Consider the following 27514-nt stretch of genomic DNA (forward strand, 5'->3'; position numbering starts at 1 on the left):
ACTCGAACACGCATACTTCGACGAATTATAACCAAAAACAAGGAAATTTGAATGATTTCCTCAAAATATTTTTTTGTACTTTTTGTTATATACTGTCGTGTTGATGAATAAAACTTTTTAACGCATTTCCCGTGAAACGAGATGAGCTACTTTAGACTGGTTCCCTGCTCTCTTAGCGCAGAATGCGCATACAGTCAATGTCTCTGACGCTTGGTAGGATTAATTTTATACGGGAACCAGTCCAGGAAAACAAGATTTTCGATAGACACAGGTAAACTTTGTTTTGACGAGGAGTCAGATGTCACAATGCGTGATTCACTTTGCATCATAATAATAATTGAAATATGCGACTGCCAGTTCATACCTGCATCATGGAGCAGTTGACTGTGTTGCTTAGGTTGCCAGCACTAACTTTTGTCGTCCGATCGGACGATTACCATTCAAGTTTTACTCGTCCTTGCACATACCGTAAAATACCAAATAATAGCCCGGGCGATTATTTGTCTCAATCACGTAAGAGACCCGGCGCGTATTAGAGACTAGGCGGCTATTTGGAACAGGCGATTAAGTCCTTCTTCACAAACACCTTCCCCAAAATCTCCCTCAAAACGGGGGAAAAAATCATTCTCAGATAGGCCTACTTTTAACCAGTATAACTTACAGTTTGTTTAGAGTTAGATTACAGATAGCACGGTGCCGACTTCGGGGAATTTTGAAGACGCAGAATGCATCTTCGCATGGCACAGTCGGGGTGGATAAAGGATAAATCACACACCTTTTCCTGTTAATGACTAGTTAAGCGCATGCTTTACAAAATAATCAAGAAACCACACCATTGTCTGTGCGCAGCACTGTGATTTAATTACTCTGCAAAGTTATGGTCACTTGCTATCACCCTCACCCATGCAGCCTCCACCCTTTGCGCTTCGCGATGTCTGTCAATCTGAAATTGCATGGAGGGCGCGACGTTGAAGCAACATAATTAGGGTGCGAAGTGTCAAACCAAAGGGTTTTTTCTTGTGCTGAAAAATAAGTGACCTGCAGTGGCTACATACTGTCATCTTGCATTCTCACGTTTCTCTCCAAGACGTCTCCCTATTTGGCCGATATGAGCCTATTCCCCGAGTGAGTTGGTACGGTGGCTCGACCCCGTAGAAAACTTAAAGTTCGGATGAAAGTTAGTTGAATAGGTTACTGACTTGTAGGCCTACATGTTGCCTGCCTGACGCGTGCTTCTGCCCAACTTGCACGACAGATTACTTGTTGAAAAGGCCCCTTGGATTAGATTGGCCGCGAGCAGACTGAAATGCATGTTAGAACGCTCTCACCTTTTTTGTAAAGCGTCTTCCAGATCCGAATGGGTAAGGGCAAGTGAAATGGTATAAGGTCTTTAATAAAACTCAGTGTGTGCTTTGACGCATGCATTCGGCAATTTAGGTCGTTTAACAGAAGCAGCAGTCCAACCTTGGAAACCCGCAGTCCTCAATGTCACCACACACGCTGGCTTTCGTTGGGTATACCCAAAGGGGTGGCTAAGACATCTGTCAAAAGTTACGGAGTTGCATTCCTCAAGAAATATTACGGTAGACCAAGATTATAACATTGAAATGGCATGTTTATTATCACGTAACAAAATGTTGTAAACAGTATTATAGAAATAATTTCATTCATTCATTCATTCATTCATTCATTCATTCATATTGTTTCGGTAGAAAACTATGCAATGCAAAATCGTTTAAACACCAGAAAACCAGAAAAGTGCTGGGCCTCAAGATTCTAGATAGAACGTTCGGACGCTTTTTTTTTTTTTAGACCCCGGCGAGTATTCGGAACCGGCCTTTATTTGTCACAACACACGCGTACACCCGGCCGTTAAAGGGAACTCGGCGGTTAATTGGAACTCGGCTATTATTTGGTATTTTACGGTACTTTAGTTGTCTCGGACAATCGGACATGCGGTTTTTCGAGCGCTGGGGGGTATACGCAAGTGAGCAGTAGCTCACAGTTGGTCTTGTTATAATTAATATTCAACTATATTGGTGACCACATTTATGGAATAAGAATAAAACAACCACTTGATATTCACCAAGTGTCAGCTTTATTTTCAGCTTCAGCTGTTCAATTACAATACATGACTATCCAGATCTGTCTCCTATCTATGCATGGCTTGTAAACGCCTCTTAACACGGAAAAAAAACACATTTTCAAGATTGACAAGTCTTTTTATTAGTGTAGCAGCAACTTTTACAGGCGTGTCGGCAATATTGTGGGCGTAGTGGTAAGGAAGCACTGCGTAGTGGCCCGATACGCTGAAAAGGCCTAGTTAGAGCCATTTATTTATTTATTTGTGTGCGTGTGTGTTATTTGTATGCGCATACACATGGCTCTGGAAAAAAAATTAAGAGACCACTGCAAAATTATCAGTTTCTCTGGTTTTACTATTCATTGGTATGTGTTTGAGGAACATGAACACTTGTTTCATCCCATAAACTACTGACATTTCCCCCAAATTCCACATCAAAATATTGTCACTTGGAGCATTTAATTGCAGAAAATTACCACGAGTCAAAATAACAAAAAAGATGAAGTGTTTTCAGACCTTCACCAATGCACAGAAATCAAGACCATATTCAGTTTTAAACAACACAGTACGAATGTTTGAACCTTAGGATGAGTTCAGAAATCAGCTCGTCTTTGTTTGATGGCTTGTGACCATCCATTTTCCTCTTGATCACATTTCAAAGGTTGTCTATGGGGTTCAGGTCTGGAGATTGGGCTGGCCACGACAGGGTCTTGCTCTTGTGGTCGTCCATGCACACCTTGATTGACCTGGCTGTGTGGCATGGAGTACTGTCCTCCTGGAAAACCCAATCCTCAGAATTAGGGAAGATTGTCAGAGCAGAAATTTTCTTCCAGGATAACCTTGTACATGGCTTGATTTATGTGTCCTTCACAAACAGAAATCTGCCCTGTTCCAGCCTTGCTGAAGCACCCTCAGATCATCACTGCTCTTCCACCAAATTTCACAATGGGTGCGAGACACGATGGCTTGTCAGCCATGTTTTTGCTCGGCGTTAGCAACAGTTAGAGGTTTTTAGCTTTCTCCTGAAATGTTTTCTTTTATTTCTTCTTCCTCAGGGTAGTAAAACTCGCTTTCGCTGTGAAGACTGTCGTTATCGCTATCCATGCTGTAAAATTAATGCTATTCTCCTGAGAAATGCGAAAATAAATGTTGACAAAAATTGCTACCATGTTTGTTGTTGTTGCTGTGAACGAGCGAGTCGCCAGAGGTCCATAACCGGGGTCCGTAACTGGGGTCCGTACCGTAGGATACAGACCCGCTCGCCAGCCAATCAGAGCGCAGGATTTGATGGAAACCGGACCGCGAAAAAAATAAACATATTTTATTTCTTTGTGTGATCTTTTTTTATTTCGTTTATTTAATCTGACTTCAAATCCATTGCATTCCTAAGAACATAATGGATCTGGTGTGCCTAAAGGCGCGCGCATATATATATATATATATATATATATATATATATATATATATAAAAAATTGGTCCCCTGCAGTGTGTGATTGGTGGTCACACCAGACCAATAACGATACCTATAGCCCAGGCCTGGGTTTATCCGTATTGGTGAGATTGCTTCTGGACCGTCCCCCCCCCAAGGCCTGGACCTGATCCGATAAAACATCTGACCAATCAGGTAATTGTTTACATGTGACACTATCTAAGCACATGCTATTTTCCCCGGGCATCTTTGTACATCCTTGTTGCATCAATGGAGGAGAAGCTGATTATAGAAGTGTCAAAGAATCCCATGCTTTATGATAAAAAGCACAAGCTGTACAAAGATCCAGCCAAAAAGGAAGATGTATGGAAGATCATCGGCAGTAGAGTGGGTATGACTGGTAAGTGTGTGTGGCTGCGCAAGATTAAAACCCAGATCTAAAACCGAGATTTTAGAGCACACACTTTGCCACAAATACTATCTGTGGATCATGTAAAAAAAAAACAACAAAGATTTTGCAGCGCAAGGTCTCATGTGTGATGCACCTTGTGTGCCCACTGCCAAATAATATTATATACGTAATTGAAAAAAAAACTACCTAAATTAATTGGATGAAACCTAGGTGGTGTTTACATTAGACCGTATCCGTCTCGTTTTTGTTGCGGATGCACTGTCCGTTCACATTAAAACGCCGGGAAACGACTCCACAGGCGGAACAGTTTGAATCCGCCAGGGCCCACGTATTCAACCCAGTTCGTATCTGATCTGGTGCTGTGTAAACATTGAGATACGAGGAAACGCAGTGCTGAGCTCTAGCTGACGTCGTCATTGGACAACGTCACTGTGACATCCACCTTCCTGATTCGCTGGCGTTGTTCATGCCACGTTGGTCATATGACGCGACTGCTGAAAAACGGCGCGGACTTCACTTCCTGCTATTGTTTCCGCCTTGTATCACCTTTTTGTTTTTCATTAAAGAGTATAAAAGTATGAATATAATGCTTTGTCATTCTTAATGTTGTTCATGGTAAGATGCAAATACTGCCCATTGTGTAGTTATGATTGTCTTTAGGCTTGCCATCCTTCCACTTGCAAGGGGTGAGTGACTTGCGCATGCCCGATATGCACTGGGATCTCACACACACAGCGGCTCAGTCCCGAATCACTGCTCATGCGCTTCACTCGCGCGCTCTGTGAGCTGCGCAGGGCCGGAGTGCGCACCCTCCAGAGGGCACTCGCTGTTCAGGGCGGAGTGATTTGGAGCGCAGGATGCCTGAGTGCGGAGGAGGAAGCGCTGAGCCGCACTGAGGTTTATTTACACATTTCAACTTGCGTGCTGTCTAATTAGTCATGTGATTAGCATATCCGTGTATTGGCATTGCTGTGTGCACGCGAATCGTGTATTGGCGTTGCTGTGTGCACGCGAATCGTTTTAAAAATGTTAATCTGATGATCTGCTGATACGGTCTAATGTAAACACCGCCCTAGACCTTGTCACTTTACTCACACCTGAGTTGGAGCGCTGAGCGCCCACTTAAGCATTCAGAAAGGACTATTCACATGGTAATGGCATGATAATCACGTTCACTTTTTGGGTTTCAATCGGTTTCTGTTTCCTGGCGGGAACGCCCACCGTGAACAGATTAAAATGTGTCAGTCATAGTTTAGGCTATCTGTTTGTGTTAAAGGTTAATTTATTAGCGCACTCGAAGCAAAACTCACAGGAATACATCTTGTGTATGTACAGTGTATAGCTGTGTGTGTCATGCCACTGACTGTTCGAGTGGGTCTGTTACATGCGAGAGGGCCAGGAGTCTGAGATTAGCAGTCATCTATGTGCTGCCGGATTTCATGCACCCAGATTCTCCTTTTCTTCTTTCGGCTTTGCCTTCTGTGCAAAATGAGCATCAAAAGCAGCTCTTCCTCGCTGTCACGGTCAGCCATTGTGTGCTGCTGAGTGCACTGGGTGTGCACACAAACCGCATACAACAGCTAGATTTTCCCACGAAAACCAACAACTGATAGTCGGGATTATAATTGTGATGTGACTGCTCCAGACTGGAACTAAATTCAGTTATAGTTACAGTAATGGGTATAGTTATAGTTATCGGTGTTGTGGGACTGGGGCATAAAACAGCACTCAATGTTCCCTACTACAGACACCGAAAATAAAATTATTGAAATGAATATAATTATGATTGACACTTGTGTACCATCCCCTTGTAGCTTTCGTTGTCTTTTTCTAAAGAATTAGTATCAAGAATGGATGCCAGGGCGGCACGGTGGTGTAGTGGTTAGCGCTGTCGCCTCACAGCAAGAAGGTCCTGGGTTCGAGCCCCGGGGCCGGCGAGGGCCTTTCTGTGTGGAGTTTGCATGTTCTCCCCGTGTCCGCGTGGGTTTCCTCCGGGTGCTCCGGTTTCCCCCACAGTCCAAAGACATGCAGGTTAGGTTAACTGGTGACTCTAAATTGACCGTAGGTGTGAATGTGAGTGTGAATGGTTGTCTGTGTCTATGTGTCAGCCCTGTGATGACCTGGCGACTTGTCCAGGGTGTACCCCGCCTTTCGCCCGTAGTCAGCTGGGATAGGCTCCAGCTTGCCTGCGACCCTGTAGAAGGATAAAGCGGCTAGAGATAATGAGATGAGATGAGATGAATGGATGCCAGCGCCACTGACCTATACAGTGGGGCAAAAAAGTATTTAGTCAGCCACCAATTGTGCAAGTTCTCCCACTTAAAAAGATGAGAGAGGCCTGTAATTTTCATCATAGGTATACCTCAACTGTGAGAGACAGAATGGGGGGAAAGAATCCAGGAAATCACATTGTAGGATTTTTAATGAATTAATTAATTGGTAAATTCCTCAGTAAAATAAGTATTTGGTCACCTACAAACAAGCAAGATTTCTGGCTCTCACAGACCTGTAACAACTTCTTTAAGAGGCTCCTCTGTCCTCCACTCGTTACCTGGATTAATGGCACCTGTTTGAACTCGTTATCAGTATAAAAGACACCTGTCCACAACCTCAAACAGTCACACTCCAAACTCCACTATGGCCAAGACCAAAGAGCTGTCAAAGGACACCAGAAACAAAATTGTAGACCTGCACCAGGCTGGGAAGACTGAATCTGCAATAGGTAAGCAGCTTGGTGTGAAGAAATCAACTGTGGGAGCAATTATTAGAAAATGGAAGACATACAAGACCACTGATAATCTCCCTCGATCTGGGGCTCCACGCAAGATCTCACCCCGTGGGGTCAAAATGATCACAAGAACGGTGAGCAAAAATCCCAGAACCACACGGGGGGACCTAGTGAATGACCTGCAGAGAGCTGGGACCAAAGTAACAAAGGCTACCATCAGTAACACACTACGCCGCCAGGGACTCAAATCCTGCAGTGCCAGACGTGTCCCCCTGCTTAAGCCAGTACATGTCCAGGCCCGTCTGAAGTTTGCTAGAGAGCATTTGGATGATCCAGAAGAGGATTGGGAGAATGTTATATGGTCAGATGAAACCAAAATAGAACTTTTTGGTAAAAACTCAACTTGTCGTGTTTTGGAGGAGAAAGAATGCTGAGTTGCATCCAAAGAACACCATACCTACTGTGAAGCATGGGGGTGGAAACATCATGCTTTGGGGCTGTTTTTCTGCAAAGGGACCAGGACGACTGATCCGTGTAAAGGAAAGAATGAATGGGGCCATGTATCGTGAGAGTTTGAGTGAAAACCTCCTTCCATCAGCAAGGGCATTGAAGATGAAACGTGGCTGGGTCTTTCAGCATGACAGTGATCCCAAACACACCGCCCGGGCAACGAAGGAGTGGCTTCGTAAGAAGCATTTCAAGGTCCTGGAGTGGCCTAGCCAGTCTCCAGATCTCAACCCCATAGAAAATCTTTGGAGGGAGTTGAAAGTCCGTGTTGCCCAGCGACAGCCCCAAAACATCACTGCTCTAGAGGAGATCTGCATGGAGGAATGGGCCAAAATACCAGCAACAGTGTGTGAAAACCTTGTGAAGACTTACAGAAAACGTTTGACCTCTGTCATTGCCAACAAAGGGTATATAGCGAAGTATTGAGATGAACTTTTGTTATTGACCAAATACTTATTTTCCACCATAATTTGCAAATAACTTCTTTAAAAATCAGATAATGTGATTTTCTGGATTTTTTTTTTCCTCATTCTGTCTCTCATAGTTGAAGTGTACCTATGATGAAAATTACAGGCCTCTCTCATCTTTTTAAGTGGGAGAACTTGCACAATTGGTGACTGATTAAATACTTTTTTGCCCCACTGGAAATCACTGCGATCTAATGGCAGACAAGCTTTTAGTGATTTATTTATTTATTTAGGAACAGAATTCAGATGTAAAAAATTTCGTTTTTAAACCAATTTTTTATTTATTGGTGAACGTTACAACCTATGTGAGCATATCACACACAGAAAACCCAGGATTTGATGATGTCATTTTCATAAGACTAGCACTCTGAAGTAGACTAGTCAGTCCATAGTCATGGTGAATAGATAACAGCTACAGTAGCTGCTATACGTATTGTGTTCTCTGAACAGAGCCTGCCCCCTCTGAACAGCTTTCCCTGCTTTAATTATCTAAACTTCTAGTTTTCAGGTTTGATCTGGAACATATGTATATGGACTCTATGCTTTAGTGATGTGGCATTATGTTTATCTCATCTCATCTCATTATCTCTAGCCGCTTTATCCTGTTCTACAGGGTCGCAGACAAGCTGGAGCCCATCCCAGCCGACTACGGGCGAAAGGCGGGGTACACCCTGGACAAGTCGCCAGGTCATCACAGGGCTGACACATAGACACAGACAACCATTCACATTCACATCCACGGTCAATTTAGAGTCACCAGGTAACCTAACCTGCATGTCTTTGGACTGTGGGGGAAACCGGAGCACCCGGAGGAAACCCACGCGGACACGGGGAGAGCATGCAAACTCCACACAGAAAGGCCCTCACCGGTCATGGGGCTCGAACCCGGACCTTCTTGCTGTGAGGCGACAGCGCTAACCACTACACCACCATGCCAACCCCCGCATTATGTTTATGATTAACAAATATAAATGAGACCGTTAGTGATGGTGTAGCTTACTTTGGCCCCGTCTAGTCCAGAAGGAACGATTTAAAGTGGGCCACTTTGCGCAATAAATGTTGCAAGTTATGTACACCCTAGGAATCCCTACCGATTTGCCTGAAGAATCCAAAATGTGTGTGTGTGTGTGTATGTATATATATATATATATATATATATATATATATATATATATATATATATATATATATACACACACACTAGTGCATCTCAAAAAATGAGAATACCATGAAAAAGTTCCTTTTTTCATAATTTAATTCAAAAAGGTAAACTTTCATATATTCTATATTCATTACATGTAAAGTGAAATATTTAAAGCCTTTTTTTGGTTTAATTTTGATGATTATGGCTTATAGCTCATGGAAATCAGAAATCCAGTATCTCAAATTATTAGAATATTCCCTAAGATCAATCAAAAAAAGGATTTACAATACAGAAATGTCCAACTTCTGAAAAGTATATTCATTTATACACTCAGTACTTGGTTGGGGCTCCTTTACCATGAATTACTGTATCAATGCGGTGTGGCATGGAGGTGATCAGTCTGTGGCACTGCTGAGGTGTTATTGAAGCCCAGGTTGCTTTGATAGTGGCCTTCAGCGTATCTGTATTTTTGGGTCGGGTGTTTCTCATCTTCCTCTTGACAATACCCCATAGATTCTCTATGGGGTTCAGGTCAGGCAAGTTGGCTGGCCAATCAAACACAGTAATATCATGGTCAGCAAACCATTTGGTAGTAGTTTTGGCACTGTGGGTAGGTGCTAAGTCCTGCTGGAAAAGGAAATCAGCATCTCCAAAAAGCTCGTCAGCAGATGGAAGCATGAAGTGCTCTAAAATCTCCTGGTAGATGGCTGTGTTGACTTTGGACTTGATAAAATACAGTGGACCAACACCAGCAGATGACATGGCACCCCAAATCATCACAGACTATGGAAACTTCACACTGGGCGTCAAACATCTTGGATTCTGTGCCTCTCCACTCTTCCTCCAGAACCGTGATTTCCAAATTAAATGCAAAATGTACTTTTATCTGAAAAGAGGACTTTGGACCACTGAGCAACAGTCCATTTCTTTTTCTCCTTAGCCCAGATAAGACACTTCTGACAATGACTACGTTTACATGCACATCCAAATCGAGCTGCTGTCGGTAATCGAGCTGAAGGTCCCAGCAGGGTGCCAGAGAAATCCAATCCTACATGCACACAACTGAAATCGGGCTATTGTGTGAGGTGCATTGTGCACCCGAGCCACAGGTGGCGCAACACGCCCCATCGTGTTGGTACACTTCCGGTTGTCGTCATGAAGAAGAGCTATTCAAGAGTGTAAACAAAGTTATCAGTTCCGTGTTCTCCATTGCGCGTTTTTCTCCCGTCCATGAATATTAATATATTCAACTCCTTAAGCTGAATGAGCATGAACTCTGTCTCCTCATTGCTCCAGAAGTGCACGTTTCTGCTTGCCTGTAGCAGTGGGGGCGTGGTCAAGCGCCGGTCTGTGACAGGAGGGCGGAGCCAGGGAAGGTGAGTGGCAGAATAACTACACCTGACAGTCATTAACCTGTGTTTGTGTGTCTTCCCAGTAACCGCGCCCTATTTAAGGAGGCAGAGGGAGAGCAGAGGGGACAGCTCATCCCGGGACTAGAACACAGCGCGTGTGTGTGTGTGTGTGTGTGTGTTTTTTCTCTCAAGAATAAAAGTAGGCTGTTAAACTGAAAAGTCTGACAATAAAAAGCCTATTAGTACCAGAAGCTTTGTCCTGCCGTCCTCTGTGCTCCACCCACACTTCAGAGAGCTCTACATTGCCATTTTCTCTTCTTCATTTGTTCCTCCTGACCTCTTCTGCTGCTCGCTACTACTGTTGTCATGCCGACCGAGGCTGTTGTGTTTCCCGCTTGTGGTCTCGTCACTCGTCACTTCCGGAAGTAGCTCGACAACTAGCTCGATAGGGTATACATGCACAAAGTAGCTCGGCAGAAATCGCATAAACTAGGTCGTGTAGCTCGATTCCGAGAAATCAAGTACGGTTCAATTTCAGCCGAATTAAGGTGTATACATGGCATTTTGAACTTCGATTTCAGTCGAGCAACGGCAGAAATTCGATTCTCTCTATGTGCATGTAAACGTAGTGATTGTCTCTGACTCAGGAGTAGCTTGATATTAGGAATGCAAAAGTTGTATCCCCTTTCTTGAAGATGTCTGTTCGTGATGGGTCTTGATACACTGACACCAGCCTCAGTCCACTCCTTGTGAAGCTCTCCCAAGTTCTTGAATCAACTTTTCTTGACAATCCTCTCAAGACTGCGGCCATCCCTGTTGCTTGTGCACCTTTTCCAGCCACCCTTTTCAGCAATGACCTTTTGTGGCTTACCCTCCTTGTGGAGGGCATCAGTGATCATCTTCTGGACAGCAGTCAAGTCAGCAGTCTTCCCCATGATTGTGGTTGTGTGTACTGAACTAGACCGAGAGATACACTGTGTTCATACTGTTTTACTCAAACTCGAAATGAAATATTCTAATATTTTGAGATGTTGTTTTTGTACTGTATGCCATACTGATTAAAATTAAAATAAGCTAAAATGTTTCAAGTATTTTTCTGTGTAATGAGTCGATAATATATAACATTTTCACTTTCTTAAATAACTGATGGAAAATATTGAACTTTTCAAAATATTGAACTTGTGAGTTGTGGCTCAGGTGGATAAGGCGCCATACCATAAATCTGGGGACCCGGGTTCGATTCCGACCCGAGGTCATTTCCCGATCCCTCCCCATCTCTCTCCCACTCATTTCCTGTCTCTACACTGTCCTATCCAATAAAGGTGAAAAAAGCCCCCAAAAAAATCTTTAAAAAAAAAAAAAGGCTGGAAAACCGTACTGGGTGCCCGTGATTTTCTGGCCCTTAGATGGCACTGCATCACATACAGGCATGCTTCTGTATTGGAAATCACAAAATGGGCTCAGGAATATTCCCAGAGAACGTTATCTGTGAACACAATTCACCGTGCCATCCACCGTTGCCAGCTAAAACTCTATAGTTCAAAGAAGAAGCCGTATGTAAACATGACCCAGAAGCGCAGACGTCTTCTCTGGGCCAAGGCTCATTTAAAATGGACTGTGGCAAAGTGGAAAACTGTTCTGTGGTCAGACGAATCAAAATTTAAAGTTCTTTATGGAAATCAGGGACGCCGTGTCATTTGGACTAAAGAGGAGAAGGACGACCCAAGTTGTTATCAGTGCTCAGTTCAGAAGCCTGCATCTCTGATGGTATGGGGTTGCATTAGTGTGTGTGGTATGGGCAGCTTACACATCTGGAAAGACACCATCAATGCTGAAAGGTATATCCAGGTTCTAGAGCAACATATGCTCCCATCCAGACGACGTCTCTTTCAGGGAAGACCTTGCATTTTCCAACATGACAATGTCAAACCATATACTGCATCAATTACAGCATCATGGCTGCGTAGAAGAAGGGTCCGGGTACTGAACTGGCCAGCCTGCAGTCCAGATCTTTCACCCATAGAAAACATTTGGCGCATCATAAAACGGAAGATACGACAAAAAAGACCAAAGACAGTTGAGCAACTAGAATCCTACATTAGACAAGAATGGGTTAACATTCCTATCCCTAAACATGAGCAACTTGTCTCCTCAGTCCCCAGACGTTTACAGACTGTTGTAAAGAGAAAAGGGGATGTCTCACAGTGGTAAACATGGCCTTGTCCCAACTTTTTTGAGATGTGTTGTTGTCATGAAATTTAAAATCACCTAATTTCTCTTTAAATGATACATTTTCTCAGTTTAAACATTTGATATGTCATCTATGTTCTATTCTGAATAAAATATGGAATTTTGAAACTTCCACATCATTGCATTCCATTTTTATTTACAATTTGTACTTTTGTCCCAACTTTTTTGGAATCGAGGTTGTATTACACGCCTTGCTCTTGAAGTGACCTTTGTTGGTCGATCACTCCTGGGGAGGGTAACAATCGTCTTGAATTTCCTCCATTTGTACACAATCTGTCTGACTGGATTGGTGGAGTCCAAACTCTTTAGAGATGGTTTTGTAACCTTTTCCAGCCTGATGAGCATCAACGCTTTTTCTGAGGTCCTCAGAAATCTCCTTTGTTTGTGCCATGATACACTTCCACAAACATGTGTTGTGAAGATCAGACTTTGATAGATCCCTGTTCTTTAAATAAAACAGGGTGCCCACTCACACCTGATTGTCATCCCATTGATTGAAAACACCTGACTCTAATTTCACCTTCAAATTAACTGTTAATCCTAGAGGTTCACATACTTTTGCCACTCACAGATATGTAATATTGGATCATTTTCCTCAATAAATAAATGACCAAGTATAATATTTTTGTCTCATTTGTTTAACTGGGTTCTCTGTTACTTTTAGGACTTGTGTGAAAATCTGATGTTGTTTTAGGTCCTATTTGTGCAGAAATATAGAAAATTCTAAAGGGTTCACAAACTTTCAAGCACCACTGTATTTCTATAATATCTCACAAAATATCAGGCCATTCTGTGGCTGGGAAGTTATTTAATTTGAGGGGATTCCCGAGCAAATAATACCATGAAATCGCTCGCTTTGCGCAGTCAAGCAGACACAGAGGAAGTCTGTGTGCGCATGCGCAGGTTTACCTTCTTCTTTTTGGTTTTATAGCAACTGGCACCCACAGTGTTGCATTACTGTCATCTACAGGCTTACCTTTGACCGTACACTGACAGTCCCATCATTTTGTCGCTAAATGAACAGCTGATCACACCAAGGTGCTCGCTGACTGCCGATATTTATTAGTTTGGTCCTGTGTTTCCTTTTCTTCACAACATATTGCCTTTTCTCACTTTCTGTTACTGTAGTCAGTCTTTCATGTTTCATTTGTGCACACATCCTCCATTTTTCTTTCCTTGTTTCAAATTTGTATCCCACAATGTCTTGCGAGCGGCACGGTGGTGTAGTGGTTAGCACTGTCGCCTCACAGCAAGAAGGTCCGGGTTCGAGTCCCGTGGCCGGCGAGGGCCTTTCTGTGCAGAGTTTGCATGTTCTCCCCGTGTCCGTGTGGGTTTCCTCCAGGTGCTCCGGTTTCCCCCACAGTCCAAAGACATGCAGGTTAGATTAACTGGTGACTCTAAATTGACCGTAGGTGTGAATGTGAGTGTGAATGGTTGTCTGTGTCTATGTGTCAGCCCTGTGATGACCTGGCGACTTGTCCAGGGTGTACCCCGCCTTTCGCCCGTAGTCAGCTGGGATAGGCTCCAGCTTGCCTGCGACCCTGTAGAAGGATAAAGCGGCTGGAGATAATGAGATGAGATGAGACAATGTCTTGCGTGAACGGGGAAAGCCCACCACGTGATGTACAGTGGTGCTTGAAAGTTTGTGAACCCTTTAGAATTTTCTATATTTCTGCATAAATATGACCTAAAACATCATCGGATTTTCACACAAGTTCTAAAAGTAGAGAAAGAGAACCCAGTTAAACAAATGAGACAGAAATATTATACTTGCTCATTTATTTATTGAAGAAAATGATCCAATATTACATATCTGTGAGTGGCAAAAGTATGTGAACCTTTGCTTTCAGTATCTGCTGTGACCCCCTTGTGCAGCGATAACTGCAACTAAATGTTTGCGGTAACTTTTGATCAGTCCTGCACACCGGCTTGGAGGAATTTTAGCCCGTTCCTCCATACAGAACAGCTTCAACTCTGGGATGTTGGTGGGTTTCCTCACATGAACTACTCACTTCAGGTCCTTCCGGGCAATTCCATGTAAATGTCAACCTCACCATGCAAAAATAAAGCAACATGTAATACATCAAAACCACTCCCAGAGATATCACCTAGGCCTGTATTTTTCAGATGTGAATAAGTTGAACCAATTTGTAACCAACCTAATATGTCACTGTCAGTCTTTCTTTCTTATAATGTAAACCCCAAGCTAAAATCAACTTTGATCATGTACAATTCTATATTATTGCCACAAGCCACAGAAATGTATGCTAAAATCCACAAAACAGCAAAACAATAGCCATCCTAAATATTATTTAAGAACTTTGATAGTTTTAGCTGATATTTAGAGAGTTTTTCAAAGGGTTATGGTGGTTAAATTGCTGATTTTCTAAACATATGCCATGTCTATTTCAGACGCGTCACATCCATAACGGAATTTCGTCACATCCATAACGCTGACTTTTCCTTCCGAAACTCTGCATGAAATACAAAATATTTTAAACAAAGATTTTTTAATATTCACCTTGGACCCCTCTATCAAATGGATATCTCCATTTCGACATTAGGTTTACAGTTTCACAGAGTTTGATAAAAATGTACAGTCACCCAAGAAAAGTGATACTTTTTCTGTCACATCCATAACACGTCTTTTATTGGCATTTTATGGCATGCCCTAGATGTACTATGGGAATTGTTCTTGTTCTATCACTTCTCCAGTATGGTACAGCCTTAAAATATGCAACACCTGTTTAAATACTGGGAGACAATAAAATATGCACTGGGTCATTTGTTGCCATTTTGAGTTCAAGTGTCACGTCCATAACGCTGGAATTGCTCTTCCACAACATTTTGATTGGATTAAAGTCAGGACTTTGACTTGGCCATTCCAAAACATTAACTTTATTATTCTTTAACCATTCTTTGGTAGAATGACTTGTGTGCTTAGGGCTGTTGTCTTGCTGCATGGCCCACCTTCTCTTGAGACTCAGTTCATGGACAGATGTCCTGACATTTTCCTTTCGAATTCACTGGTATAATTCAGAATTCATTGTTCCATCAATGATGGCAAGCCATCCTGGCCCAGATGCAGCAAAACAGGCCCAAACCATGATACTACCACCACCATGTTTCACAGATTGGATAAGGTTCTTATGCTGGAATGCAGTGTTTTCCTTTCTCCAAACATAACGCTTCTCATTTAAACCAAAAATTTCTATTTTGGTCTCATCTGTCCACAAAACATTTGTCCAATAGCCTTATGGCTTGTCCATGTGATCTTTAGCAGACTGTAGACAAGCAGCAATGTTCTTTTTGGAGAGCAGTGGCTTTCTCCTTGCAGCCCTGCCATGCACAACATTGTTGTTCAGTGTTCTCCTGATGGTGGACTCATGAACATTAACATTAGCTAATGTGAGAGAGGCCTTCAGTTGCTTAGAAGTTACCTGGGGTCCTTTGTGACCTCGCTGACTATTACACGCCTTGCTCTTGGAGTGATCTTTGTTGGTCGACCACTCCTGGGGAGGGTAACAATGGTCTTGAGTTTCCTCCATTTGTACACAGTCTGTCTGTCTGACTGTGGATTGGTGGAGTCCAAACTCTTTAGAGATGGTTTTGTAATGTTTTCCAGCCTGATGAGCATCAGCAACGCTTTTTCTGAGGTCCTCAGAAATCTCCTTTGTTCGTGCCATGATACACTTTCACAAACATGTGTTGTGAAGATCAGACTTTGATAGATCCCTGTTCTTTAAATAAAACAGGGTGCCCACTCACACCTGATTGTCATCCCATTGATTGAAAACACCTGACTCTAAATTCACCTTCAAATTAACTGCTAATCCTAGAGGTTCACATACTTTTGCCACTCACAGATATGTAACATTGAATCATTTTCCTCAATAAATAAATGACCAAGTATAATATTTTTGTCTCATTTGTTTAACTGGGTTCTCTTTATCTACCTTTAGGACTTGTGTGAAAATCCGATGATGTTTTAGGCCCGCCTGAACCCCCCCCCCCCACACACACACACACACACATCGTGTGCGCCTCCATACATACATACATAGTTTATTATTATTGTTATTATTTTTTTTTTTTTGTTAGTAGTACTTGTTACAAGTAGCAGGCTTATACCAGCATAACAATATTTTGGCTAAATAAGACCTAACAGGAGTGCATTGGCAGAATTGTAGAAAATTGCCAAATGACCAGTAACTGTCCAAAGATATGCCATTATAATTATTATCATTATTATTATTATTATTAGTAGTAGTAGTAGTAGTAAGCCTATTATTCTTATTCTTATTATTATTATTCTTATTATTATTAACCTATTATTACATTTGTGTAAGAGCCATTAAACCAAGATTTTTTTTTTTAACTTTTGTGTTTTAGATTTTTTTTTTTTAAACTACACCTTTGAACTTGAAGCACTGCCAAATAGAGCCCTGCACTCCTGCGGGACCCGACACAAAGCAGTGCGGCGCGGGACAAATTTTGAAAGCTCATTGCAGGCGCGGGCGGGAGGGGGAGTGCAGAATGTGGGCACGGGCGGGAGAGGTGATAAGCTGCAGTCCCACTAACTAAAAACGTGTTTAAAATAAAATTTATAAATTATTAATTTATGTCTATCATATATAATTTGTGCTGGATATTTTATTTGGCATTAAAAACATTTTAAGATGCCTAAATTTGCGGATGTGGTCTAACCTCTCGTACGTTTCCGATTCCTTTCCGCTGTTCCGTGTTTGAGATCTCCGATCATGGCAGAAGAGCTCCTCTAGTGAAGCTCACAATGGGTATCTCTGTAAAGCCTCAGCTGCGCATGCCGCCTGGCAACGTGTACCCTCGCTACGTGCGCTAGGTGAAGGATCGGTCAGTGGAGAGCTCAGCTAAGCTCAGCATGTTTAATTCCCCAAGCCAATGACAAGAACTTTCATGAGAAATAACACGAACGTCTGCATCATGCGGGATTTGCGGGCGGGAGCAGGACTGAAAATCATAATTCTTTGCGGGAGCGGGCGGGAGTGGGACTGCACAATGTGGGAACGGGCGGGAGCGGGACTGAAAATTCTGTCCCGCGCAGACCTCTACTGCCAAACAGTGCCTCAATAACATACACACACTTATAAAAAGGTCTACCAGAAACATGGGACCTCAAACCGAGAAACCTAAAGACCCACTGTAGCCCGAATACTGACTGATTACACAGTCCCAGTATGAAGACGGGAGAACTGAACATAGGCTACGTGCTGACTTTTAACCTGAAATGACAGGCCCAGTCACCCACAGAGATTTGGTAAAAGAAAAGTCAGCATTCTAATGCGAAGGATGTACCTGCTTTCTCGCCACTAACAGGTCGAAACGAGGAAGACAGGGTGACAAGGCCACTCGGAATGGGTTTTCTGAGTTGAGCCTGTTTCGGTATTTTGTCTTTGTGGCTGTCACATGTGAAAATGCGGTCTCACAGAGGTATGTTGAATGGAAAGGCATCAGTGTTTTCACTGCCATCTCACTCAGCTGGGGATATTCATCAGCCAGAATTCAGACAAAGTCGACCAAATCTTGACTGCGGACCAGCATCGCACGAAAGCTCCAGAAGTTTATCCTGCACCACAGGTGGCAGAGCGCTCGTTTCTGGGTTGGTGAACGGATCTCTTACCCATTGCTTTTCCATGAGATGGGATTTTGAGGGGAAGTATGAATCAAAACGACGCAGTGTTTCGGTAAGGTGTTGTGCGATCACTGCCGGCATCTGCCCCAAATCCACACCTTCATCAGCCAGAGACGACAGACAGCTGAACATGTCAAACACACCTCTATTAACTCTGTTGGTCCAGACTGAGAGATTTTATCATTGGCTTGAAAAATGTCACACACTTGGCCTTGGATCTACAGGTTTAGCATATTGAAATGGTCCAGGATGTCAGAAAGATAAGCTACCTTTATAAGCCAAGACTGATCTCGCAGGTGATCGGCAAGATTGGACTGTTTATTTGTCAAGAATGCCTCAACCTCATGCCTCAACTCGTACACTCCACCACTTTACCCCGTGACAGCCAACGAACCTCAGAGTGCATCTCATCACACAGAGCTGTAAATAGACAGGAATTTGTCGGATTGGCCTAAATGAAGTTCACTATTTTGACCACTTGATTTAAAACTTCATGAAGCTCTGTGGACAGGCGTTTAGAGGCAAGTACCTCTCGATGAATAGCACAGTGCGTTGCCTGCACTGATGGTGAAACGGCTTTTACCCGAGCAACAACTCCGTTGTGCCTGCCAGTCATAGCCGCTGCCCCATTTGTGCAGACACTGACGCAATGCCCCCATATCAACCCATGCCCAGAGATGTACCCATCAAGCATACGGAATATTTCTCCAGCGGTTGTGGTCTCTGGAAGCACTTTACAAAACAAAAAATCCTTATGAAACCGGCCCTCATGAGCATATCTGATGTAGATCAGAAGCATAGCCAAGTTAGAGAGATCCATGGTCTCATCCAATTGAATGGCAAACCAGTCAGATGACTTCGCCCTTTCTAAAATTTGCATTTCGATGTCTGCCGCCATATCGTCAATTCGACGACAGACCGTGTCATTTGACAGAGGAATCTCTTTTACTTTGGCTGCAGCAGCCGGACCCAACACCTCACTACAAGCAGTAACAATCGAAGGCATAATTAGCTTCTCCCCAATTGTGAAGGGTGCCTGACATTTGGAAATGTGGTGTGAAATCACGTATGATGCCTTTGTTAGCTTTTCATTCTCTGTCAAATTACTTTTCAATTCTTTAGTTTGGGTGGCCATCATGTTTTCTTCTGAAAAATCCTCTGATTTATCCTTGAGATGCGAATGTTTAGTTTCCAAATGCCAGCGTAATTTGGATGGCTTCATAGCTTCGTTGCTTAGCATGGTTTGGCAGATAACACAAATTGGTTTCGGGGGACCACTATCACTCGAAATAAAGCCGAATTGTATGTATGAATGGTCGTAATTGCAAGTGAATGGGCGATATTTTTTTGGCTCTGGCTCATGTTGTGTATCTGCACTGTCAGATGGGCGCGTTCCAAAGAAAGAGTCAAGAGTAGCTTGCTTTGAACATGCCATGATATTGCTCTCATAAAGCGTATGTGCGCGAATGATTGGACTTGGGACAGAATGAATGAATAAGTGCAAGGGTGCAACCTCGCGCGGGTGGGAACGCTTAACATTCTAGAATGGGGGGCGGGACTTGCGCGACGTGGCACACAGTGACAAAAGCAATGAGAGCAAAGCCAGCCAATCGCTCTTCTACATAATCTGATTGACAGTGACCAGTAGTTTGAAATTATAATACTGACTACTAGTGCAGAGGCAGGCTTGCGGACCGATGGACCAGTATAGAGGATTTCGGCCTACGTCATTGTTTCCATAGCGACAATATTTATGCCGCCATTTTGACGGTCACAAATATGGCGACTACCGGCAGCGATACACTGTTGATTATGACGAAGTCTCATTGTCGAGTATTTTATCCGGCCTAGATGACGCGAGTAAGAAGCGATATCACCAGAAAATCAATGATGCTGGTGTACGTGATCCGTACACGTTACCAGGCTATCTTTTTCTGGCTTTGCAGCGCTGCAGCGCGGGTGATCTTCCTGACCTACAGTCAGGCGTGTGGGAAATACCAGGGAAAAAACATAAAAGAAAAAGGAGCGAGATGCAGAAAACACCTTCACTATCCAGCGACGTAGGGCATTTACAGGGCGAGCAGAGGGAGAGGTATTTGCAAAAATTGAGGTTAGCAGGCTTAGAGAACGACGTTTACCTGCTTCCACCAGGATTGTTCACTGACGTACGGAAGTACACGAAGCCCTCGTCTTTACCTGACTTCGGCCCACATGATCTGTATACCTATGTCGTTAAAAACCAGGCTGGGTAACATGCCTACATCAGTGGGTCGTCCCTGGAGCCGGTGGTCGCCATCTTATTACAGCTAAGGTTTGTTCACATTTTCATTTACTTTCGGTCCTCAGGATAAACAAAATGTTATTAAATGTCACTGAAATAACATCTTAGTCTGTTGAGACATGGCCCGTTATAAATTTGCTGTTACCAGGCAATGACCAAGAACTGTATTATTAGGGTCGGTGTAGTTGTAGCAGTGCACTAGCAGCTAGCTGTTAGCACTAGCTAATGTCAACAACATCATAGCTGGTATGTTACTGTAGCAATGTTTACGTTCAGTCATTTGGATGACTGTTAAAACCTTTCAGTCTCAAGTTTTTCCTTTACTGGATTTACTAGTTTACTGAGCTAGCGCGCTCGGGCAGGCTGGGAGCGAGCGCGCTAGCTCCCAGCCTACCCGAGCTAGCGCGCTCGCTCCCAGCCTGCCCGAGCTAGCGCGCTCGCTCCCAGCCTGCCCGAGCGTGCTAGCTCAGTAAACTAGTAAATACAGTAAAGGAAAAACTTGAGGCTGAAAGGTTTTAACAGTCATCCAAATGACTGAACGTAAACATTGCTACAGTAACATACCAGCTACTATGTTGTTGACATTAGCTAGCTTGACCTTCAAAATGGCGGACACCGGGGCGTCACGTGACCTGTGACGTCACGTCGAAATCCTCTATACCCCCCCTTCTTTGGAACAGATATATATATCTGTTCCAAAGGAGGGGGGTATACTGGTTTACCTCTGTCCATCTGTCTGTATCGCCATTTGTCCCAAACACCCTTTTTCTCAGCAACCACAAATCATAGCCACTTGGTGCTTGGTACGAAACTTCAGCTTGGGGTTCTATACCGTGTTTACCATTTTCAGCTCTGTCGCACATCAACTTCCTGTTTACTGACTGAATGTATTTACAAAACATATAGCGTGGATTTACAAAATTTTGGTAACACTTTTCTCAGCAACTACAAATCACAATTGCTTGATATTCAGTACCGATATTCAGCTTGGGGTTCTATAGTGTGTACACCTTTTTCAGGTCTGTCACACATCAACTTCCTGTTTACCGACTGAATGTATTTACGAAACATATAGGGTGGATTTTGACACTATTTCAAGAAGCAAAATGCTATTTCAAAATGCCAGTTTACCAGGATGCTATTTGAAATCCCTGAGGAGAGACACTGCTCTTTACTTACTTGTTTCAGAGTTAATTATTTGTTGAAGTCAACATTCATAATAAGTGTCCTATTCCTTCAATTGCTTGCATTCTGATATAAGTGAGAGCGGGGGGATACGTAAGTGAGCAGTAGCTCACAGTCGATCTTCTCACCTCATTATCTGTAGCCGCTTTATCCTGTCCTGTTCTACAGGGTTGCAGGCAAGCTGGAGCCTATCCCAGCTGACTACGGGCGAAACTGATAAATTAATTATTTTAAGCACTTCAGTTTAAAGAAACTATTACAGTCCATATTAATGTAGGGCATACGTCGAAGCTGGTTTTGTTTAATTTCACCTGCGGTTCTCGGTTCTCACTGTCAGGTTGAGTGTGAAGGACGATAAAGTCTTCTCTCTCCATGCACAGGAATGTAGCTAACATCCAGGTCTATGTTACTGGCTGGTTCGTGGAAAGAGAAATGAAGGTATTGCTCCATGGCTATTCATAATTTTGCAGTTAATACACTGTATAGCCAGAAGTGTGTGCACCTCTGACCATCACACACGTGTTTTATGAACTTATCGACTTCACCTCAGTCCAGAGTTATTCCCCTTCACTGTTCTAATGAGCTCCACTCTTCTTTTTGGCCACATAGTGCACATGGTCATGAATTATTTCACTGCAAAACTGCACCACAAATAATAGTTCCTGTGTCAGGGAAAGATGGGCTAACTAAATATTTTTTTGTTGTTGCTTTAGTCAAGTCTTGAAGATCTCACTTCCTCCATGAGGCTAAATCAGGAAACCTGTGTCACCCACTCTGGTAAGTCCATGTCGAGAACTTTTCATCCCTTCAGTATCTCTGTTTCTCTGTCCTTCTTCTTCTTCCTCATCACTTGAGCTTAGACTAATGATTTTTTTTTTAATCAGAGCTGATGTTTGAGGTGAGTAGAGACACATCTTCAAGCTTAATGCCATGACAATTAGTTAACCTTGGGTGAAGCGTTCTTCAGTCCCAGTCCACTCCTTCAGGGCAATAATGTTGCCTGGTTCATTATTTTCTCCTGCTCTAATGTACAGTGCCTTGCAAAAGTATTCATACCCCTTGAACCTTTTCACATTTTTCCACCTTACAACCACGAACTTAAAAGTTTTTTATTGAGATTTTATGTGATAGAGCAACACAGAGTAGCGCATAATTGTGAAGTGAAGCGAAAATGATAAATGGTCTTCAAAATTTTAAACAAATAAAAATCTGAAAAATGTGGTGTGCATTAGTATTCATCCCCCTGTACTCTGATACCTCTAAATACAATCCAGTGCAATCAATGCCTTCAGAAGTCATTTAATTAGTTAATAGAGTCCTACTGTGTGTAATTTACTCTCAGCATAAATCCACTTGTTCTGTGAAGGCCTCAGTGGTTTGTTAGAGAACACTGACGAACAAACCAGCATCATGAAGACCAAAGAACTCACCAGACAGGTCAGGGAAGTTCTGGAGAAGTTTAAAGCAGGGTTAGGCTATAAAAAAAATATCCCAAGCTCTGAACATCTCAAGAAGCACTGTTCAATCCATCATTCAAAAATGGAAAAAGTATGGCACAACTGCAAACCTACCAAGACATGGCCGTCCACCTAAACCAACAGAGCGAGCAAGGAGAGCACTGGTCAGAGAAGCAGCCAAGAGGCCCGTGATCACTCTGGAGGAGCTGCAGAAATCCACAGCTCAGGTGGGAGAATCTGTGCACAGGACAACTATAAGTTGTACACTCCACAAATCTGGCCTTTTTGGAAGAGTGGCAAGAAGAAAGCCATTGTTGAAAGACAGGCATAAGAAGTCCCGTTTGCAGTTTGCCAGAAGCCATGTAGGGGACACACCAAACATGTGGAAGAAGGTGCTTTGGTCAGATGAGACCAAAGTTGAACTTTTTGGCCTAAATGCAAAGCGCTATGTGTGGCAGAAAACTAACACTGCTCATCACCCTGCACACACCATCCCCACTGTGAAACATGATGGTGGCAGCATCATGCTATGGGGATGCTTTTCTTCAGCAGGGACAGGGAAGCTGGTCAGAGTTGATGGGAAGATGGATGGAGCTAAATACAGGGCAATCCTGGAAGAAAACCTGTTGGAGGCTGCAAAAGACTTGAGACTGGGAAGGAGATTCACCTTCCAGCAAGACAATGACCCTAAACATACAGCCAGAGCTACAGCGGAATGGTTTAGATCAAAGAATATTCATGTGTTAGAATGGCCCAGTCAAAGTCCAGACCTAAATCCCATTGAGCATCTGTGGCAAGACTTGAAAATTGCTGTTCACAGACGCTCTCCATCCAATCTGGCTGAGCTTGAGCTATTTTGCAAAGAAGAATGGGCAAAAATTTCAGTGTCTAGATGTGCAAAGCTGGTAGAGACACAAAAGACTTGCAACTGTAATTGCAGCAAAAGGTGGCTCTACAAAGTATTGACGCAGAGGGGCTGAATACTAATGCACACCACATTTTTTCAGATTTTTATTTGTTTAAAATTTTGAAGACCATTTATCATTTTCATTTCACTTCACAATTCTGTGCTACTCTGTGTTGGTCTATCACATAAAATCTCAATAAAAAACTTTTAAGTTTGTGGTTGTAAGGTGGAAAAATGTGAAAAAGTTCAAGGGGTATGAATACTTTTTCAAGGCACTGTATATCAGCTTGTTTACACCTTGATAACACATAATTATCACATCCTTCTTCGGTGTTGATTAGTTGGAGCGGGGAAATATTGACTGAAAGCTAATAAAGGATGACTGGAGGTAACTTCCATCCTCCACATAATTGAAGCATCATAATAAATGTGGTGTTGTATCAAAAAAGTGAAGCTGTTTGAAAGGAGACATGTATTTTTAATATTTACTGGAGGAGTCTCCAGTGTCAGTAAGTCCGTGGCACCGCGAGAGAATCATCAGGACAGAGGTGCTTTACGGTTTCTTGGTAACGTGGCAAGCTGTGTTTTTTGTGTTAACTTCAAGAGACAGAAAAAAGACAGGCTGTTAAAGGAACAGCTGTTTCTTACTACTATAATGTAAGTGATAACAGGAACTAATTTGTTTTTCAAACACTTTGCAATGTTAAATGAAAGGCTTAAGGGTATGACATGTCCTTCATTAATGAACTGAACATTGTAAAGGATGGGAAATTGCTGTAATAGAAAAGGAATATAAGACACTTTTTATAATGTACCATTATTGAAAACTAACAAACTTTGGCATGGTAACATTCACACCACCTCATTGTTGATTTTCGGTAACAGTGTTTCCCCTACACACACATTTTAAGTTCCGAAAAACAAAACAAAATTAAAGCCGCTAGCGGCCTTGACGGGCCCTCGCATGTGTGGTTCCGCAACCCAGGACATCCCGCCACCCAACAAAACAGTCACATGTCATGTATTCATCAAATGTTCAAAGGTGATGTGCATGTTGCAAATGCCATGACTGCTTGACGGATGAGAGATAGACAAAGACTGTAAGTGTGTGTGTGTGTGTGTGTTTCTGTGGTGTGAAAATGTACATTTATGTATGTACAAAACTATACATGTGTCTCCTCCTTATCTCTATCTCACGCTGTAATCTTAAGTCATCTTAGCTTTCCTGTGTCTGCAGTGTGTGTGTGTGTGTGTGTGTGTGTGTGTGTGTGTGTGTACATGCAGAGTTTTCATATGTCTGCAACAAAATGCACAATGATGGCAGGTCACTAATATATAGATTTAGGCACTGCCTAAAAGCGGAGCTCCCATCTGTTTCTGGGTTGTAGAATTTTCTTATATCCTAGCCAGTCTCTTTTGTTTTATTTCTTTACTGGCTAGCACTGGCCACTAGGCGGTGTGTATGACTGGTAATTACTAACACTGGCCACTAGGCGGTGTGTATGACTGGTAATTACTAACACTGGCCACTAGGCGTGTGTACAACTGGTAATTACTAACACTGGCCACTAGGCGGTATGTATGACTGGTGGTACACGTACATGGACAAACCACAAAAAATCGACTCGATGGGTTTACCATTTTTTTCTTAGGTTTGGAGCTCCGCTATTGTGTGTGTGTGTCTGTTTGTCAGAGAGAGAGAGAGAAAGTGTGTGTGAAAGAGAGAGTGTGCTCATAGATGTTGCGTGTGCATGTGAGTGCATACTTGTGAGTGTATGTATGCATAAATATGCATATGACTGTGTGTGTATGAGTGTGCACAGAATTGTATATGTTATATCATCAGACTCATGATATCCAATATTTTGTAAAGTTTCAGATCAATCCATCAATGAATTGAACATTTTTCCCCATTTCCTGCTTGGCCAGATGGTGGCGCTGTGCTAGGCATCTGAATTACACATGTGAATATCATCACAATCATAATACACAATATTTTGTAAAGTGTCAGATCAATCAGTTAAGGCATTGCCAATGTCTGGCACATTTCTTGCTTGGCCAGGTGGTGGCGCTATAACAGGCAGGCCCATTGGGCGTCAGGTTATCATAATAATCATAATATCTATTGAAGTAAGAAGTGTCCGACCATACAGTCAATGCACTGTGGCTTTCTGATACGTTTCCTGTTTATGTGGCAAGATATTAAAATCATAAGGCCATTTCAACATATTACAAGATATCAAAAATCCCTTCGCAATTTAATATCAGCGACATCTTGGCATCACGTATAACAAATTTCACATGAATCTCATGAACCGTCTAAGAGGAGCATGTTAAAATTCATCATGTGTCAAAACACACAGATTCAAAACCCTATTCTTTCCTTGGCCAATTGGTAGCGCCATACCAGACAGGCCCATAACGGCTAAAGAGTATCAGAATCAGAATCATATTACAAGATATCAAGTTCAACATTCAGCAATATCTTGGCATATGTTATAGTATTTCAACATATTACAACATATCAAAATCCCTTAGCAATTCAACTTCAGCAATATCTTGGCATCATGTCTGCCAAGTTTGACATGAATTTGATGAACCGTCTAGGAGGACTATGTTAAAAATGACCATGTGTAATTTCACTCCAAATGGCCTTATGACATCATCATTCAAAAGTTCTACCCATTCATTTCAATGGGAACTGGAAAAGGGGCGCTATAAAGTCCCTGGGCCATGCCCGGGGCCAAAAGTCTGTGGCTGAGTAGCGGTGACAATGACTGATGTGTATACCAAATTTCATGAGTTTTCGTGCATGGGAAATGCCTCAAATAAGGCCAAACACGGCATAATAATAATAATAATAAGATTCCTTCGAAAAAAATAGGGTCTCGCACCGAATGGTGCTCGACCCTATTGTTTTCCTTCAAAATACAATAGGGTCTTCACACCGTTCGGTGCTCGGCCCCCAAAAAAAACGTGTGTAGGTGCTAGGACCATGCGGAAAGAGTGCCTGTTCAAAAACAGGAGAGAGTGCAGGCACTAGGACCATGCAGAAACATCTCCTGCTCAAGCTGCCAGTTTTCTCTCTACTGTGCTCCCCTCTTGTGTTCTCAAAAATGATTTTGATTCAAACAATAGTTAGCAGTGTCAGAACCCCCCAAGCAGCAAAAGATGGAGGACATTCCCCTCCCCCCCCCAAAAAAAAAGTGTGAGTGATGTGTTCAGACACACTCTATATTAAGTTAGCTAACATTGTTACGAATATTCATTATGAGATTATGTTGGCATATGATATCACTTTGTAAACATCTTCAACTTCGCTAGCCATAGAAACTGATTTTTTTTAACGTTATTTCAAATGAGCAGTCAGTCTACTAGTGTACTTCTTCACTCAACATGTAAAGCAGAGTAGTGACTTTCTGATTAGAATTATAAATCAATTAGAACTATAAATGGTTCATATCCATCCATCCATCCATCCATCCATCCATCCATTCATTATCCATAACCGCTTATCCTATGCAGGGTCACGGGCAAGCTGGAGCCTATCCCATCTCACTATGGGCGAAAGGCAGGGTACACCCTGGACAAGTTGCCGGGTCATCACAGGGCTTACACAAAGACACACAACCATTCACAC

At 42.7% G+C, this 27514-nt stretch overlaps 1 protein-coding gene across 7 annotated transcripts in view; it reads left to right on the forward strand.

Moving 5' to 3' along the window:
- Positions 1-27514, forward strand: part of LOC132894137 (TOG array regulator of axonemal microtubules protein 1) — a 144001-nt gene that overhangs the window by 19609 nt on the left and 96878 nt on the right. For all 7 annotated transcript variants that reach the window (XM_060933503.1, XM_060933502.1, XM_060933508.1 and 4 more), the window contains exon 3: positions 22224-22287. In XM_060933503.1, the coding sequence (XP_060789486.1) occupies positions 22224-22287 (64 nt within the window). The remainder of the gene's footprint in view (positions 1-22223; positions 22288-27514) is intronic.

Source organism: Neoarius graeffei, chromosome 11 (assembly GCF_027579695.1).
Source record: "Neoarius graeffei isolate fNeoGra1 chromosome 11, fNeoGra1.pri, whole genome shotgun sequence".
NCBI lineage: Eukaryota > Metazoa > Chordata > Actinopteri > Siluriformes > Ariidae > Neoarius > Neoarius graeffei.